We start from the raw sequence: 16,669 nt of genomic DNA on the forward strand, positions 1-16,669 counted from the left end.
CCGTTTTCGCTTTGCCGCTACCCAAAACAATGCCCCGTTTCAGTGTTCTGCCTCGTTTGTTTATGACGATGTCAAACTAGAGTAAAGCCCCAACGATCAGGACAGGTCAGATCCCAGAATGATATGCCCCAAAACACTAAGACTTGTCAAGCTAGCAAAGCAAGACCACAGGCTGATCACGAAAGGGAAAAAAAGGGCTGAGAAAACCTCAAGCAGCCAAACAAGCCAACAAACGAGAGAATAATTTCGCAACCCTTGGCCCAGTTCCTATGCCAGGAACCGAAAGAGCAATCCACCTCCCAACGCCCGAGCATATTCGACAAACTCGCTCAAGTAGCACCCAAAATATAGCCCACCCCCTTCCCCAAAAAAAGAACCAAGAAAAAGTCAACCCATCCGGATCGTACCTCAAGCCCAGCCTGGGGAGGCCTACGCATATACCGGGTGCCACACCACACCATACCATAGATGTCGCCGCGAAAGACATCATCGTCCCTATAGATCTCCAGTATCCTCCAGCCCAGGTAGTTAGTAGCCAAATGAAACGCAGAAAAAACAATACAACATATTAAACGAACATAACGCAACAAAAAGGTCCCGCTCCCAAGGAAAGAAATGAAATAGAAAGCCGTCAAGATTCCGGGATAAGAGATGGAGAGATGGTAAAAGAGTTAGATGATTTGATGAACGAAACAACCACGAATGGATTCGGCCACAAATGTGCGTTGATCTACGCTCTCATATGCGTAGTCGTTCGTGTTGTATCGTGTTGGATCTCGAAGCCGTCGGTCCGGAGGTGCGTGTTGTCGGTACGCTGTATGGTGTGCGTGGTGATGATGCCTAGGAGCTCCCCCCTTTTGAAGGGCTAGATAGCATGCGCGCCAATACTTGCCACGATCATCGGGCATACGGCTTGTTCATGAGCGCAATCTCGCGCGCAATATCCGCCCACTCTAGCTCCCTTTTGAAGCCCGAGCCTGGCGATTTCCCCTCAGCCTCCCCATCTGTCTCACTGCCCTTGGCCCCCATCAACATCTCCTCCCACTTCAACAACTCATACGCAAATCGCAAATGTGGCTGAATGATCACATTCAACCGGCGCGCACGCACAAAGCAATAGGCACGCGGCAGCGACAACTGTCGTGCCCGCATGACCTCGGCGATGCAGATGGTCGCAGACCGCGAAACACCCACGCGGCAGTGCACTAGCGTCGCGGTGCCGTTACGGCGGCCGCGGTCTAGAGGGTAAGCCATGTTAGGACGGGCCTTCGAGAGTTAGAGGGGGGTAAACGTACCAATAAAAGCCAGACACCGCTCAAACTCCTCCATCAATGAATCAATCCCATTATCCTGGACCCCCTGCACACAACACACATTGTCGGGCCCCCAGGCTTCCAGTTCCCCGTCTCGCCACATGGCTGTCTCGCCCACACTCAAAATCTGCCCGATCCCAAGCGCCCGCAACAGGTCGGGGTTGTTCGCGTGACCCAGGTTGCCGAGGTACATGTACTCGAGCACGCGGCTGGGGAAGGAGCCGTCGAAGCCTGTGAACCAACGGGGTTCATTTTCGTGTTCGTCTTGGCCTTCGGCTTTGAGGTTCGCGGGTAGGGCTCGAGAGGGACCATGCTGGGCTGGGGATTCCTGAAGGAGGCGTGGGGCGAGGGCAGAGAGCAGGCCGACGTCAGAAGGGTAGGCGAAGAGGTTGCGCCCATGAGTGGTGTGCAGGTCAAGCCAGGCCACTGGGGCGGGAAGGCCACTGGCGAAGGCGTGGTAGGCGACCGCGAGGAGGGTGGTTTCTGTGTACCCGTCGCTGCAGTGCAGGAGAATCCGGCGGGGGCGTGAGTGCGGTGAAGTGGTGTCTGCAGTAGTGGCCATTGGGGTATCGCCGTCGGTATCTGGACTTGGAGTGGGATGGGGAGGACGGGTGCCGTGGGCAAGATGGTGCAGCCATTTGCAGGACTCCAGGATGCCGTCCGCTTCGGCATGGGACCAAGTCGGCGCTAGAATGCTGCCGGAGGACGGGAAATCGAGATGGTACTGCTTAGTCTCGTCATCGGGCGCATTAGCGATGGCCTGCAGTGCGGCCTCGTTCAGCCGGCCGTGGTCGCTGCACTCGATCAGGACGTCGTAGGCCTGCTCCTCTTCCGACCCGGAGTCCGGCGTCGGACCGAGCCAGACATTGTGCGAGATCTCCGATGCCTGAGTCATGTCGTACATCTCGCGGCGCTCTTGGTGGAAGAAATCCAGCACGTGGCCCGTGAGGGTGCCCGCTGACCCGACCGCCACGATATCCGGGTGCTTCTCTTCGAACTCGCGGAAGGGGGCTACACAAAAAAAGGTGTTGTAGTGGGGGATGTAGTGCTGCATGAGTTTGTGGCCGTTACGCCACCGCTGCTGGGCGGCTGCGATGTCCCAGCCCAGCTTGCGCACCGTCGCCGCGTCCTCTCCATACACGATAATGTCCGAGGTCATGGCCGACTTGGCCGCCTGGATCTGGAAGTTGCGCACCGAGAAGCCGTCCTTGGGGTCAATATCGAGGAACTCGGGGGCGATCCCACCGCGCTGCAGGAACTCCTCGGGAGCGATGGCACCCTTCAGCCGGGCGACGCTGAGGTCGCCGTCGGCTTTCACCACAGCAATGCCGCGGAGACAGGGCGGGGTCCTTCGCAAGGCGCGTTTCCGGGCCATGAAGAACGACTGCTGGATCGCGTTAGACGGGTGCAGACCGTGGAACCAGGGGAACACCTGAGTGGGATCCGGGAGCGGTTGGCGGGCGATGTGGTCCAGGGCCGCCGCTACTTCGTCGGCAGCCAGTTCGTACAAGCGGAGCGTGTTTCTCTCCTCGTGCGAGTACCTGTCGGCCGGGTACAGTAGCGACCGGGTGAGCTGCTCGTCTTCCTTGCCCGGCGACGGCGGCGGCGTGCTTGGCTCAGCTTGGGGGATGGGCCCCGGGGGGCATACGGGGATGTGCTTATTGGGGATGGGGGCCGGGCATTGTGCCGTGTGGGTATCAAGTGTGATGGTCGAAGTGGTGAGGGAGGACGGGCGATGTGGTGCCACGGGCCGGGAAAGGGCAATTGTCGTCATGGCGACGGTAGCGTAAGGGAAGAGCGGCGTGACGTCGCTGTTCACGGCGTGGGACGGACTAGCATCGATGGGTAAGGGTGACACGCAGCCCAGGCCGAAGCTCTTCAAGAGAGGCCCGTGAACTTTGGGCCAGAGACCGGAGAAGGATGAAGAGTTGGGATAAATATATTCCCAAGGGAGGATCACGCCCTCTCGAAATACACCTTAGGCTATCGGGGCTGATGAGTCGTCGGAATGAGTCGTCTGGGGGACAAAGACAAGGCAATGCCAATGAGTGTACGGCTTGGGTCTGTCTGTTGAAGATATCCCGAGGGAAAAGGGGCCGTCGAATCGAAGCGATGAGCTGAGAAACCTAGCCGGCGATGGAGGAAAGAGGAGAAAGCGTGCTGGTCGCCCCGGAAGCGTTGGAGTTGAGGAGTGAGGGGGAGCCGGGCAGCCTTATCGATGATCCCTGTTTTAAAGGCAAGCAAGGATCGAATTGACTTGGGCCAGTCAGCCCCAGTCCCCAAACCACAGTCGCCGCGCACAGTGCAACACTGCAGCAACTCTGCTTGCCGGGCGGCTGGAGGGTTGATAAGACAGCCGTGGAACAGCAATGGCGTCAGTCAGTACCCGTGTGAAGGACGCGAAAACAATCCCTAGCTTTGGCGATGGCGAGGTATGGGTGGGTGGCCGATATCTTCTTGCGTCTCGCATCTACCAATTCAGAGTAGACGAGATGAGATGCGGAAAACAACAGATTTTTGACGTTCGCAACGGTCGGGAGCTGGGGGGGGGGGAAACACAGCGAAGCCGAGTCGGTTGGAGAACCCGGCCGGTCAAGCAGTGCCAGTTTGATCAATGCGATCGTCGCGAGTGATCGTCGGCTTGAAGGTGGCCATTTTCTTGGGCTAAGGTTCTCGGCCCCGCAGTCTGCGGCTTAGTCGCGATGCTAATCGCTTGCACTTGTTCTTTGAAGGGCCCAGATCCCGGAGGGCTTTTGGGGTCTGCTCCACTCAACGAGGTGACAGAACCACAGCTTCGGATCCATTGATGGTTAACTGCTGATAAGTGGGAAGCGGATGAGAACAAATCCAAGTCGGAAATTTCAATGTCTGTCAATGTCTCAGACACCAATTCCCCCGGCCCTTGGGCCCCAGGGTGAAAACTGAGAATGTGGGCTGCAAAATCACGGATATGCCTCGTCACTTCCCTAGAATCAGAAACAACACCAAAAAGAACAGGATCCAAACACAGCGGCGCCTTCCTTCCCTCCCTCAAGCAAGTCGAGCTTCCAGCCGTGAGCGAGGATGAGCTCACAGTGCCCATTGATTTCGCGCCTGCCACTCACGACACAGATGGTGCCGGGCACCCACACACCATTGGCCAGTCATGCTGTTTCTGGGACAAGGCAGACCCACCTCCCGCGTTGCCCCGCGCCTGCCCCAGCATGGGACAAGCCAATGGCCCACTGTCCCCGCCATACCACCATGCTGGGTGGGCACCTTTTGACGGAGGAAGGGGCCAATGGACAACCGGGGTACTGTACACTCCACTACAGTTGCACTTCACATTGACTTCAGATGCGGGCAATCTATTTTTGCGTACATTGCCGAGCTTCCATACAGTCAGTCCGATGGACGGTTTGGCAAGATCCATTATAAATGCACAACGTTCAAGCATACATTTGCGCCCTGCAATGACCTTTTATCACAAAACAATGGATCTTGGTGGGCTGATCTTCCTATGATATGTGCAAATTCCACGACGTCGGTATTTTCAAAATGCTCCCCCTACTTAGTACTTTATCTCGTAAAATAGCCCTCGGATGGTTCTAATACTTCAAGAGGATCACGTGCCATCTACAGAGCAAATAAATCTTCTCCTTAGTATGTTTCGGCCAGGGGGGCCATTGTCCTGGCCGAGTGACCATTCTCAACTCGAAATATTCTGACATTAAAGACTATTTGAGGAAGGAACAAGGCACTAGTGATCGTTTTGCAAAGCCGAGTCGACCGTAAGACCGTTTAGAAATAAGGTATATTTTCTTTAACGTCGTCGTCGTCGTCGTTATCGTCGAACGAGGCATCCGGGAAGTGGTATCGCAGGGAGCGCCATTCAACGGACGGTGCTACGGGACTAGGGTAATCTTGGCCAGAGATGAGCATGAGCCTGCGGCGGCCGCCGCAGCCGTCACCGCCATCATCGATCTTATCAATCTTGTTCTGGATGTTCCGGACGTGGTGGAAATAGTAGGAGTAATAAATAGTAGTAGTAATCGTTATTTCTGAACTCTGCCTCGGCCACGAGTTGTGAGAAGATGCTCTCCATTCTCTCTTCTGAGAGCAGGGCCATAATGAATGTTTCTTGGTTGTGTAATCGGGCCGGAGGGTGGGACGGATCGTGAAAGGTTCACAAAAAAGGGGGTTGATGTAGAGGTCGAGGGTTAGGGTGTAGGGTGTCGAAGTTCGGGTTACCAGTTGCGTTTCCCCGCCACAAAGTCTCGTGGGACAACCTCAATTTGGGCTGATGTGGCATGGGGGCGAAATTTGTGAATTAATACATGAATATATACGTAGACATGTAAAAGAAACAATGACGATACCACTCTCCTTTGTTACCATTGTACTTTCCTTGACCCTTGTTTTCTTCTTTCTCTTTGGCTTCTCTAAGTAACAAGCTTACCAGAACGTTCTTCAACCTCTCTTTAAGCGGTATCTTTGCCGGAGAAGGGCCCCCGACTAAAGTTTTGCAGCTTGCAACCCGGTTATCGAGGTTCCTATACAGATCCGTTGGCTGGTGCTGTTCAGTATATTCTCGCGCCGCAGCGAATCACCTCGCAACCATCTGGTTGGGGCCGGCATCCTATCGTTTCTTTCCCATAGGGCGAGCGAGACCACGGCCCCAAACGATATATCCAGATCAATCACACTTGCTGCGTCTCACAAACATAAAGCTTAAGGAACCAGTAAAAGCTGATATTACTCTGTATTGCTGTGACTTCGACGGCATGCTGCTGTGGCCCACGGCAGGCCGACAGCACCAGTCGCTTTGTTGTTGTGTTAAACTATTCCCCATTGTGCAAACAGCACAGCACGTAATCCGGAAGCGTATCCGGAAGCCATTGTTGATACGCACCTCCCTCCCTTCTCTTTTAAGTAGCTCTTGGCACACTTCCTACTCGTACCACCCTCTCTCCATACTCACTCAGTCAGTGTCAGCCAGAAATCTTCCATTAGCACCGCCCCGCCCTCTTCCAGAACAAAGGCAACAGAAGCGTAATCACTCGCGCCCCCTCCACCTCGGATATCAACAAACAAAAGACATCCGGCCGTCAACACCATCCAGGAAACACATATAAGGTAAAACAGAACAAAACAATAATCGCTTCCCCAGTCCATCCAACTCCAAAACGCTATGTGTGTCCCTGTCTCTTGGGTAAAGAAAGCAGAAAAAGTCGAAACCCTATGAATCCCCTGCAACCTCCATCCTCAACTCCTAGTAAACTCCAAAGTTTCCAAACCTAAAAATGAAAAATATATAAATGCAGGTTGTGCCATAGGAAGAAATAGGAGAGCAGACTTGGTAATCCTCACCTGTTCGGGTTAGCCGGGCCCCGTTGCGCAAGCGACCTGGAGTATCAAACATGACAACATCCCAGGCTACCCCGTCACCGGTCCCCACCTTCTTCGCCAACCAACCCTAGACAAACGCCTTTCTTCAACGGCCGTGGACTTGGGCAGGAAAACGTGGTGTCCCACACCCAGGTAGCTGGGCGATCCGCCCCGATATCCTCAGGGCTAAGGAATAGCAGCGGTAGTAAGAGCATCAAGGGTGGCGGCAACAACAAACTGCCCACTTCTCAGCCCCAACTCCTCAAGCTCATCGTCACCGCCATCAGCATGAGCATGCACGGCCCAACTCATCTCACTGCCGCTCGGGACAATCAAAATACACCGAGGTCGTGAGCGGGTCCGGTGGCTCTTCCGGCTCTTCCGGCTCTTCCAGCTCGGTGTCTTCTTCGGCGTCCTTAAACGCCTCGGACCGGCCCACGTAAAAATATTCGCTGAACACCAACGAGTCGAAGTCGTCGTCGTCGTCGTCGTCCTCTCCTCCAGGAACGTTGTTGGGGCACCACTAAGAGCCGTAGAACGAAGAATCTATCTTGGTGTCGAGTACACTGTACACGACGGGGGAAAACAGCGATGCGGGTTAGCATAGTTCGATAAGGCGCACCAGGACGCAAGAACAAGAAGGGGTTTAACAGGTTAGAGAGAAAGAAACGAAAAGGGGTCGCGGTTCAAAATAACTTACGTATACTGCCGCACGAGAACCCCTTCGCCGCCGTTATGCAGGTCAATGTTGTAGACAAAGAACCCGCCATTGCTCGTGACCACCATGATGTGCGGCGAATTACTCGACATCGCCACGACACTGCGCAAGGGCCCAGCCGCAGCACCTCCGATGAGTGTCCCACCCGCGCCAGCACCTCCTCCACTACCACCACCAGCAGCGCCGTTCCCACTGTTGCCCGAGGATGTGTTGTTTATTGCCGACTTGGGGATTTTGACGCTCGCAAAGTCACGTTGGGGTTCCCACATCTCAGTCAACGACTGTGGGAGATAAGACCCGACAGCGCCGGCCACGCTGCGGCCGACGAGCTGGGACGAGCGCCGGAGTATGTTGCCAAAGGTGCCGCTTTGACGCCTAGTCGCAGAGGCACCGTTGTTGCTGCTGGGCCCGGACGAGTCGAAAGTGTCGCCGCCGCGAGGCGACGAGCCAGAATTACTGCTGGGGGAGTACTCGCCGCTGTCGATGCTCATGGACCGCGACCAGCGGTTAGTCCGGGGGTTCCCTGTCGCATCTGTCTCAGCCAGCGAACTCCCCGCGGCGTTAGCGTGTTGTGGAGTAACGAGGCGGAAGATGTGGACGGTTTCGGTCGTGGAAGAGACGCAGAGGAGGGTAGAGCTGAGGTTGAACGACATGTGGTAGATCGTCGACGGGATGGTGCCGCGACGGAACTGATACAATTTCTGGCCATCTGGGACAGAAAAGACCCGTACAATCGTGCCGGTCTCGGAGGCGGTGGCCACCCTCGTGCCATCGCTGTTCAGGGCGACACAGCACAACGGCGACCGGTGGGCTTCGATGACATTAACGGCTTTCCCAACTATCGTGTCGTAGATAATAACTTCCCCGGATGTCGGCGGTACGAAGACCGATGGAGGTGGCGCGTGAGCAGGCCGGGCGCCGCCCTGGTCCTCGCGCGGTTTTGGTAGGGGGTAGGCCATATAGGACCGTTCCGACGAGGGCGACAGCGCGAAGATGGCGTTTGGGTTCGGCGATGTCGCGATGGTGTGCAGCAAGCTCATGTTGCCGATGTCGTAGACGTAGATCTCCTGCTCGAGCACCACAGCCATCCGCCTCCTGTTCAGCCGGACGGCGAGCACGGCGGTGGGAAACGTGAGCTCGCAGATCACGGAGCCGCGCTGCGGACAAACAAGTAAACGTTAGCAGAACTGAACAGAAGAAGGAAGCAAGGTTGGTTCCCCCGCTCAAACCTACCTTCGTGTTCTGCACAACCAAATGCCGTGGTGACCGGACCAGGGCAACCAACGAGGTCGAGAACAGCATCTCGACGCTGGTGATATTCCCCTCATCGCTGTTAAAGATCTTGTTGAACGGGTCGGTGTGGAAGATTTGGAAGCCCTTGGTGGTTGCGACCGCCAGGCAGCTGTGGTCCTGGTTGAAGGTAACGAAGTTGAGCTGGCTGCCCGACATGGTTGTGTTGCGGCAATCGGTGCGACCGATGCAACCCGATGCGATTAGATGGCGACTTTAGTGTTGACTTGACGGGGGACGGTACGAGGAGCTGCGGGGTCGGCGTGTGGTGGTACTCCGTTTAGCCTGAGCGAGTGAGAGCCTAGAGCGGTATGAAGCGATAAGATCGGTGGGGGGAGAAGTCGAATAAAAGGTGCTTGTCGATGTCGAGTGTATGGAAGACTGAGGGTGGTGAGAGACCGTTAACAGCCGTGAGCCTTCCCGAAAGCCGAGCCTTGTCGAACACAGAAAGTTGTGGTTGGGTGGAGGAGGAACACAGGGAGCTCTGCCTGCTGTTGAAGGCACAGCCGCACAGAGCTCCGGAGAGCTTGGGCCAGCTGATCGTCACTGTGGGGCTGTGGCACGCGCCATCCCCACTTGACATCCACGGGTCTTGATGGACCGGTCTGTGTGTCTTCAAGCCGTACTTATAAATACACTACATTGGAAAAGTTATTAGAAGGTTTAGATAAGTAGAAACGCAAATAAACAAACAAATACACATACAGACGAAAAGGGCGGCAAACGGGCGAGGATCGACTGCAAGTTCAAGCATGAAATACAAAGAACCCAACTAGAAACCTGACAACAGCGCAACATCCCCTTCGACACATTAGATTCACTCAATGCCTACACACACTCGCGTGTCAAACTTGAAAGACCGCATCCATTACAGCTACGTATGTACGAACATCCAGTCAAGAATATTCCCATACACGATACATGACTAGATACCATGGACACCACCCCAGCTCCAGCGCGGCGCCCCCGACAACCAAAGCCGGGTATGTATGTAAAGTACCTATGTATGTGCCATTTCCTTTTACCCTGTCCACATTACCACCCCGGCAGTCCTTCGCAACCTCACCACCAACTCCTCCAACTCCTCCAACCCACGCTTCACTCACCGACTACTCGTCGTCACCATGATACTCCGAAACGAGTCCGAGATCTCACTAACGGTCGGCTGCCCGTGACCACGCTCCAAAGGCAGCGTTGACACCCCGCGTGCCAACCGTTCCTGCATCATCTTGAGTAAGAGCGGGGGTAGCGCGTCATCGGTTGCGCGGATCGTGAGGCGGATCATCTGTGGCGGGAGGGGTAAGTGTTAGTGCGAATGTTATGAGAGTAGAAGAGGCAGTTCGGGTTTGAGGGCCGGGGTTTAAAATGAAAGAAGTAAAACACACCTGAGTCTGATAGTTCGGCTCCAACCGCAGCAGGCACCCATACTTGCCGCCCTCCGACGTGTGCACAACACTAGCACCGACAAAGTTCTTCCCGTTAGGGTCCACACCATTCAACAGCCCCCACCTAAACCCTTCCACAACCTGCCGGACAAACCCTTCAGTGATCTCCCTCCCATTATCCCGCGCCCGGCTCCCGCCCGCCAGCCCAAAGATCTCCTGCGCCTCCCGCGGCGCGCCGCCGATCTGCTTCCACCGCTTGAAGAAGTCCTCCGCCGATAGCTCAGCCGAGTCCATAAACTTGTGCACCGTCACCGGCAGTTTCAGCGTGAGCGCCTGCAAGGCCCCGGCCAGGTAGCTGATACGGATGGTCGGGCTCTTCTCGAACACCTTCTTCGCCTCGAACATGATGACCTGCTGGGCCTGCGCGCCCTGGGCGATCGTCGTGTCGGGTAGGCCCTTGACATCCCAGGTGAGGTGTGCCTTCTCGGCCGGGTCGAGGTCGAGCGTGGTGGTGAAGGAGGAGATGAGCGCGGGCGTTTTGTTGGTGAAGTAGAGGATCAAACACGCCATTTGGCCGCGGTACTCGGACCGCACGCCCACCTGCAGCTGGCCGTCCTCGTAAAGCACGCCGTCGGCTCGGAGCAGCAACCGGTTGAAGCCGCGCTCCCAGTTGGGCGAAAGATGAGCTGCGCTGGCAAGGTTAGGCGGCTTGATCGCCTTAGCTTCGGCAGGGCCGAGGTTGTTCATGTCGAGGCCCATGAGGTCGTTGGCCGCCGAGCCGCTGCCGTTAGCCCCCGAGGTGGCAGAACCGCCGTTGACTGCCCCGTTGTTGTTCACGGTAAACGTCCGCTTGAGCCCCCCCTGTTTTGCCATGATAAGCTCGGTCGCATCGGCATTAGCGTCCTTGCCACCCACCACCCACGTCCGCTTGTCACTCGTTCCCCCGTGCTTTTGATGCAGACGAGAAAGCAGTGCCGACTCACGCTCCGGGAACGGCGGCATCTCGTCGCAGACAGTGCGCAGCAGGTCGTCCGTGGGCAGGCTTGCCAGCGTGAGATACTCACACGCTCGCTGTTGGAGTTCTGGGTCGAGTGTGTGGCTGTAGACGCTGAAGACATGGACGAGCTGCGGCTTGATCTCCGGGAACAGGTTCACGTATTTGACAAAGCAGGACAGAATCATGGCACGTGTGGTTGGTCCGCACGCCGGTAGCTTGTTCTGCAGCGCCAGGAACTGCTCGATCGGGCTGCAGCCCCTCTCCTCGGCAATCAAATGGCCGAACTCGCCGAGAATGTAGGCGCCGATCTTAACCAGTGTCTCGTGGCAGTGGTCCTGCTTGCAATACTGGAGGATGTTCTGGGCCGCATAAACCTGAAGCTCCTCGTTGTTGGAGATGATCTGGATCACTCGTTGCCACACCTCGTCGCTGACGTGATCACCCGCCATCGCGATCAGGCGGAGGGAAATGTCGACATACCACTGCACGTCGGTGGCGTATTTTTCAGTCAGAATGGCAATCTTCAGCACCATCTCTTCCCGAATCGCGAAATCTGCGTTTTGTAAGTAGTGCAGCAGCTCCCCGACGACGACCCTGGCGTTCGACGAATCGCACATGCTGTACAGCAGGTCCAGGCCTTTCCGCCGGACGCTGATGTCCCTGTCCTTAAGTGAGCCGATGATGACCTCCTGGTGCTGCTTGATCGGATCAAGCGTTTCGGCCCGCGCAGCCAAGTGGGTCATGGCCTCGAGACCCAAGTAGCGCACATTAGTTTCCCGTGACTGGATGAACTTGCCGAGCCTCGACGAGATCTGCTTCATCAGGTTGTGTTCCGTATCGAGGTGGATGATGAGGTTAATAGCCTCGAACAGCACCGCGTTTTGTGCATTGTTTTGCTGCACATTCTTGTTCGTCTCTAGCGCAAGGTCCAAGGTCTTTTGGAGGGATTCCCGGATCATCCCACGGACATGGCTGTCCTCTGCATACCGTTAGATATCTCGATGTGGCCTGAACCGGGTAATAAATCCGGAAAGAGACTCGGCGGGAACGCACCTGAAGGTGGGAAATATTGCAGCAGCCTCATCAGCTTCACCTGGATCCAGGGGCAGGGAACCTTGTAGTACAGATAGTCCGGCGCATACTCGCCATCAATGATGACGCGCTTCAGTCGGCCGGCAGCCTTGGCGTATGCCCCCTTGTATTGGTCCGGATTGTCCTGTGCCAAAGCCATGACCAGTGATGTCACCGACAACCCGACGCCGAGGTCGACGTCGTCCATTAAGTGTATTATTCTTTCCGCCCATTGCGGCTGGACGATGCCCGAGTGTTTCCTGTACAGGCGAAGCATAGTAAGTGCCGCCTTCTTCTTCACAAACGCCTTGGAGGTCCTGTCCTCTAGTTAGCAACTCCCGCGCGAAAACCCGTACTAATGACCCGGTGCCACACTCACGGTGAGATTAGTAGCCTGTGGACCTCTGAGCTCAAAGCCTCACCCATCTCCCGCCCTCCCACGTTGGCAATGGCATGGAGCGCGAGACAGTTGAATAGCTCGTTGTGGTCCAAGAGATCTTTTCGGATACTGTTGACTACCAAATGCAGAAGCTCGTGTTTCTCGTGCAGAAACAGCGTCATGGCGAGGTAGCCAATCTGTTTCTCCGAGTACTTAGTGGCCGAGATGAGGTTAACGGCCTCGAGGTGTCCGAAGTCGACATTCCATCCTAGGATGTAAATGTATAATAGCTATCGCAGGGTCAGATCATGTTCCCTCACCCCAGAGTCGTGGTCCACACCAACCTTGCACACATATTTCTTCTTGTGATATCCGCTCAAGTTTCCGTCTGTTCAGCTGTCAGCATGCTCCGTTTCCTGTTCCCCTATTGTAGATGGGCATGCCGTGGTCACAAGGTGAGTCGAACCTTTGAATTTTTGCCTATGCGCACTGAATCAGCACCATGTTCAAACCAATGCCCGAAGAGAACCCAATAAACTCACCGGATATTCGCAAGCTCCTTGTTGATGCGCTTTTCCTCTAGTTCTCGGGCGCGAGCATTTCTTAGATCGGCAATAAACTGGACCAGGCCTCGCATGTTCGCATTGCTGCTGCTGGACCGGCCCAGGAAGCTGGTAGGCCCCCCAGACGACATTTTGAAGGCTAGCCTGCTCAGGCTCGTCTCACCGATTGTGCGATCGCGTGGTCAAGGTTCCCCTTTCCCAGATTTATTCCAACCCAACCTAATCCTCCTCCTCCGTCGTTGTGGTCGGTTTTAGTCAATCTCGCAAATTCGGCCAGACGACGGGATACCAAGCTCTCAAAAATCGTTCATCATCATCGTCGGGAAGGTCGGAGCATCGGGTTTGTCGATTTGAGGTGCGGCGAAGCCGAGAAAGAGAAGGACCGTCCGATCGGGAGCACCGGGCCGTGTTCTTTCGTCTCCAGTGGCGCGTTGCGAGAATCACCGAGTCGGGGGAATGTCCGCTGCCGCCGGCATTTCCTTCTCGATATGTGGGCCGTGGTCGACAACGCGTTGCGCGTTCGTGAGAGACAAGGCGGCAAAATCGCGAGTCGAAAAGTTGCACGCAGCAAAGCCCGCCGTGACAAACCCGTGGCGACGACGATGCGGTTCAGGGGGTCTTGCTGGTGTGGAACGGACCGCCCGAGGGTCCAGTCTGTCCACAAAATATGGAGTGAGCATTGGGCTGTCGCATTCGCTGCCGCATCCCGAACCGAGCTGGAAGCGACCCCCGCATGGGCCGTGCAAGGTGCTGCAGAGTTCAATCAGAGAGGTTTTAGCGTGTTTTTGGTTTAGCCCGTCGCCCAAAGAGGCAAGGTTTGCTGCTGCTCACCCCCAAGAGCTTCCCCACATCTTCCCTCTGCTGTGGCTTGTCCCTCGTTAGTTACAATTTGTGGCTTCGTGACATCACGGGAATTTTTAACACCTCCCTCTCCTCGAGCAGATATGCCAGGCCACTGCCTGCGAACGACTCGAGAATGCGGCTGAACCTGCCCCGAGCCTGTCGGCCGCAGAGTCTACAAACAATCACAGGATCGCCTTGCGCGCGACGAAGCTACGCCTTCCAAGCTCCAGGAGGGGCCGTTTTCAAAGTCTTCAACAGCCGAACAAAATGGCACCAGAAGGAGCGGGCAGCAGCCAATCCCGAGCTGGGCCGGCAGGCCGATTATCTCAAAGATGAAGTAGCTATGCGCGTGTGCGAGCGGTTATTAGTACGCCCCCTAGTCTCTCAATTGAAGCCCTCATCGGCCCCTAACCAAAGTACCCCTCTTCTAACATCTCCCTCTCTTCGTTCCCAGGATATCAAACGCCAGTTCCCCCACGTACTCGACCTCGGCGCCAACTCCTGCAACATCGCCCGGGCCCTCACCCGCGAGAACCCCGACCCCGACCCGGCCACGCCCACCTCACCCCCCTTGTCAAACAAGATCGGGGAGCTCATCGCAGCGGACTCGTCCGCGGGGCTTCTCTTCCGCGACGCCGAACTCCCCTTCAACACCCAGCTCAAGCTGACCCGCCAAGTCCTCCCCGACGAAGAATCTCTCCCTTTCGCCCCCAACACCTTCGACATGGTTCTCAGTAGTCTCTCGCTGCACTGGATCAACGACCTGCCAGGCGTGCTCGCGCAAATCAACAGCATTCTCAAGCCCGACAGCCCCTTTATCGGCGCCATGCTAGGCGGTGATACCCTATTCGAGCTGCGCACGTCGCTGCAGCTGGCAGAGCAGGAACGGCGCGGTGGTATTGGGCCGCACGTGTCGCCGTTGGCGGATGTGCGGGATGTTGGTGGCCTGCTGGGGAAAGCTGGTTTCCAGATGCTGACGGTCGATGTGGAGGATATTGTGGTGGACTACCCGGACACGTTTGCGCTGATGCAGGACCTGCAGGCGATGGGAGAGGGGAACGCGGTGCTGGGACGGGAGATGGGGGCCATTGGAAGGGATGTGTTGCTGGCGAATGAGGGGATTTACCGGGCGTTGCATGGGAACGAGGACGGCAGTCTGCCTGCGACGTTTCGAATTATCCACATGATTGGGTGGAAGGAGGGCGCAGACCAGCCGAAGCCGTTGAAGAGGGGCAGCGGGGGTGTGAATCTGAAGGATATCCTAGAGCAGAAGTAGGGTGGCCCCGTGATAAAAGACAAACCTCCTCAGCGCAGCCAGGGGCAGGACGCCGCGAATTGGCTACCCGCTGCGTCTGATATGACGAGAAATCAAGTACCAACATCATGATACCAAACCATTTAGACGGAAGTCGCAGTCAAATAGCTTCGCTCGCAGATAGCGGACGCCATATCATGTCTATGAGCGCCTATGAACGGCGTGAACTCTGTCCCCGACGCCAAACGGAACATCACCCTCGAAGCCTATGATTTTCCTCTCCTGCCCCGAAACGCCATGATCATCCCCCCTTCATCCTCTCCATCATCCTTTTCTTCCCTCTCCTTTCTACACCCTCCTCCAGTCAGTCATGACCCGACCAATGCACCCAAGCCCCGCGACCTCCACCACCTTCTCGTGCCAGCTGAGCAGTACACTCATCGCGGCACCCGTCGACTCGGTGGCAGCGCCCGGGCGGGGGCCGATCTGGCTGAAGCCGGTTGGCTGCGGGGTCATGCGTGTGGGCGTGCGTGGGCCGCTACCGCCGGCCGAGGCGGATGTTGCGGCCATACCTTTGTATCTGGAGCACAGAAAAGGCGTGTGTTAGTCTCAGTCACTTTGTCCCGATCTCTCAGGGCTAAATCACAACAGTAACAAGAATCATGAAGAAAGGCGAGAGACTCACAGATACTTCATCAACACATCCAAGCACTCACTCCCACCCGGACTCCCATAAATCCGCTGCAACATCGGCGTCATCTCGCTCGCCTTAATACTCTGCAACACCTCGACCACAGTCTGCAGCGCCGCCTCCCGGGCCAACTCATTCCCACTCCCATTCTCCGCTGCCGCCGCCACAGCCGCGGGCGTCCCCGTGTTCGTCGCGTACACCGGCGTCTCGAGACACCCACGCAGGGCACCCTCAGCGTCGCCGCCGCGCAGCAGCTGGCGCACCTGTGCGGTTAGCTGGCGGACGTCGGCTTCGGATATGTCGGGTAGCGCGGTGTGCAGGGTCGCGGTGTCGAAGTTGGCGGGCGAGTCCGGGTCGAGCGCGTCGATGTCGATCGTGCGCCAGGCGTCGGACAGCGTGGCTTGGGTGTGCTCGCGGATGATGGACATAGTGGCGGTTTGTGGTTTCTCCTGCTTCTATTTTATGGGAAGGTTTTCTTATGAGTGGTTAGGTGAGTTTATGGAGGCCGTTTGCGGCTTCGAGGATCGGGGTTCAAGCGTTGAGCGAGGGTCGGGATGGAATGGCGGGGTTTGGGGATCGTTGTTGGGCTTGCACCTCGGGATTGGGTTACCCTCAATTGTCGTCAAAAAACAAACTCGTCGTTCGCAGTCTTGGAAGCAGAGTCGGCTTTTCGGCGGTGCGTTGCGTCCCGCCTGATGGCTTGTTGTCGTGTGTCGGTGGAGGTTGGGTTCTTGATTTGGGGAGCGCAAGGAAACAATGCGAGGTTGACGTTGCTCCAAGGCAAGCAGCTGGCTCAG

At 56.4% G+C, this 16,669-nt stretch overlaps 5 protein-coding genes across 5 annotated transcripts; 1 reads left to right on the forward strand and 4 right to left on the reverse strand.

Annotated features, from left to right (window-relative positions):
- Positions 1-897: 897 nt before the first annotated feature.
- On the reverse strand, positions 898-3,087 carry C8A04DRAFT_32422 (uncharacterized protein; the record flags this gene model as incomplete). The annotated part of the gene is made up of 2 exons (XM_062782094.1): positions 898-1,238; positions 1,296-3,087. 2 exons carry the CDS (start codon positions 3,085-3,087, stop codon positions 898-900), a joined length of 2,133 nt encoding a protein of 710 aa, XP_062633436.1.
- A 4,116-nt stretch (positions 3,088-7,203) lies between these two features.
- C8A04DRAFT_40213 (WD40-repeat-containing domain protein) lies at positions 7,204-8,847 on the reverse strand (the record flags this gene model as incomplete). Its single annotated transcript, XM_062784862.1, has 4 exons — positions 7,204-7,246; positions 7,381-7,563; positions 7,624-8,555; positions 8,632-8,847. The coding sequence occupies 4 exons, from the start codon at positions 8,845-8,847 to the stop codon at positions 7,204-7,206; spliced, it is 1,374 nt and encodes a 457-aa protein (XP_062633437.1).
- A 943-nt stretch (positions 8,848-9,790) lies between these two features.
- Positions 9,791-13,214, reverse strand: C8A04DRAFT_40214 (adaptin N terminal region-domain-containing protein; the record flags this gene model as incomplete). Its single annotated transcript, XM_062784863.1, has 6 exons — positions 9,791-9,973; positions 10,074-12,049; positions 12,124-12,458; positions 12,521-12,810; positions 12,874-12,895; positions 13,063-13,214. 6 exons carry the CDS (start codon positions 13,212-13,214, stop codon positions 9,791-9,793), a joined length of 2,958 nt encoding a protein of 985 aa, XP_062633438.1.
- An 845-nt stretch (positions 13,215-14,059) lies between these two features.
- C8A04DRAFT_15272 (uncharacterized protein) lies at positions 14,060-15,202 on the forward strand (the record flags this gene model as incomplete). Its single annotated transcript, XM_062778421.1, has 2 exons — positions 14,060-14,293; positions 14,381-15,202. 2 exons carry the CDS (start codon positions 14,060-14,062, stop codon positions 15,200-15,202), a joined length of 1,056 nt encoding a protein of 351 aa, XP_062633439.1.
- Positions 15,203-15,529: 327 nt separating this feature from the next.
- On the reverse strand, positions 15,530-16,300 carry C8A04DRAFT_15276 (uncharacterized protein; the record flags this gene model as incomplete). Its single annotated transcript, XM_062778423.1, has 2 exons — positions 15,530-15,761; positions 15,867-16,300. The coding sequence occupies 2 exons, from the start codon at positions 16,298-16,300 to the stop codon at positions 15,530-15,532; spliced, it is 666 nt and encodes a 221-aa protein (XP_062633440.1).
- Positions 16,301-16,669: the final 369 nt, after the last annotated feature.

The sequence above is a fragment of the Dichotomopilus funicola genome, assembly GCF_033296635.1.
Source record: "Dichotomopilus funicola strain CBS 141.50 unplaced genomic scaffold C8A04scaffold_88, whole genome shotgun sequence".
NCBI classification, from domain to species: domain Eukaryota; kingdom Fungi; phylum Ascomycota; class Sordariomycetes; order Sordariales; family Chaetomiaceae; genus Dichotomopilus; species Dichotomopilus funicola.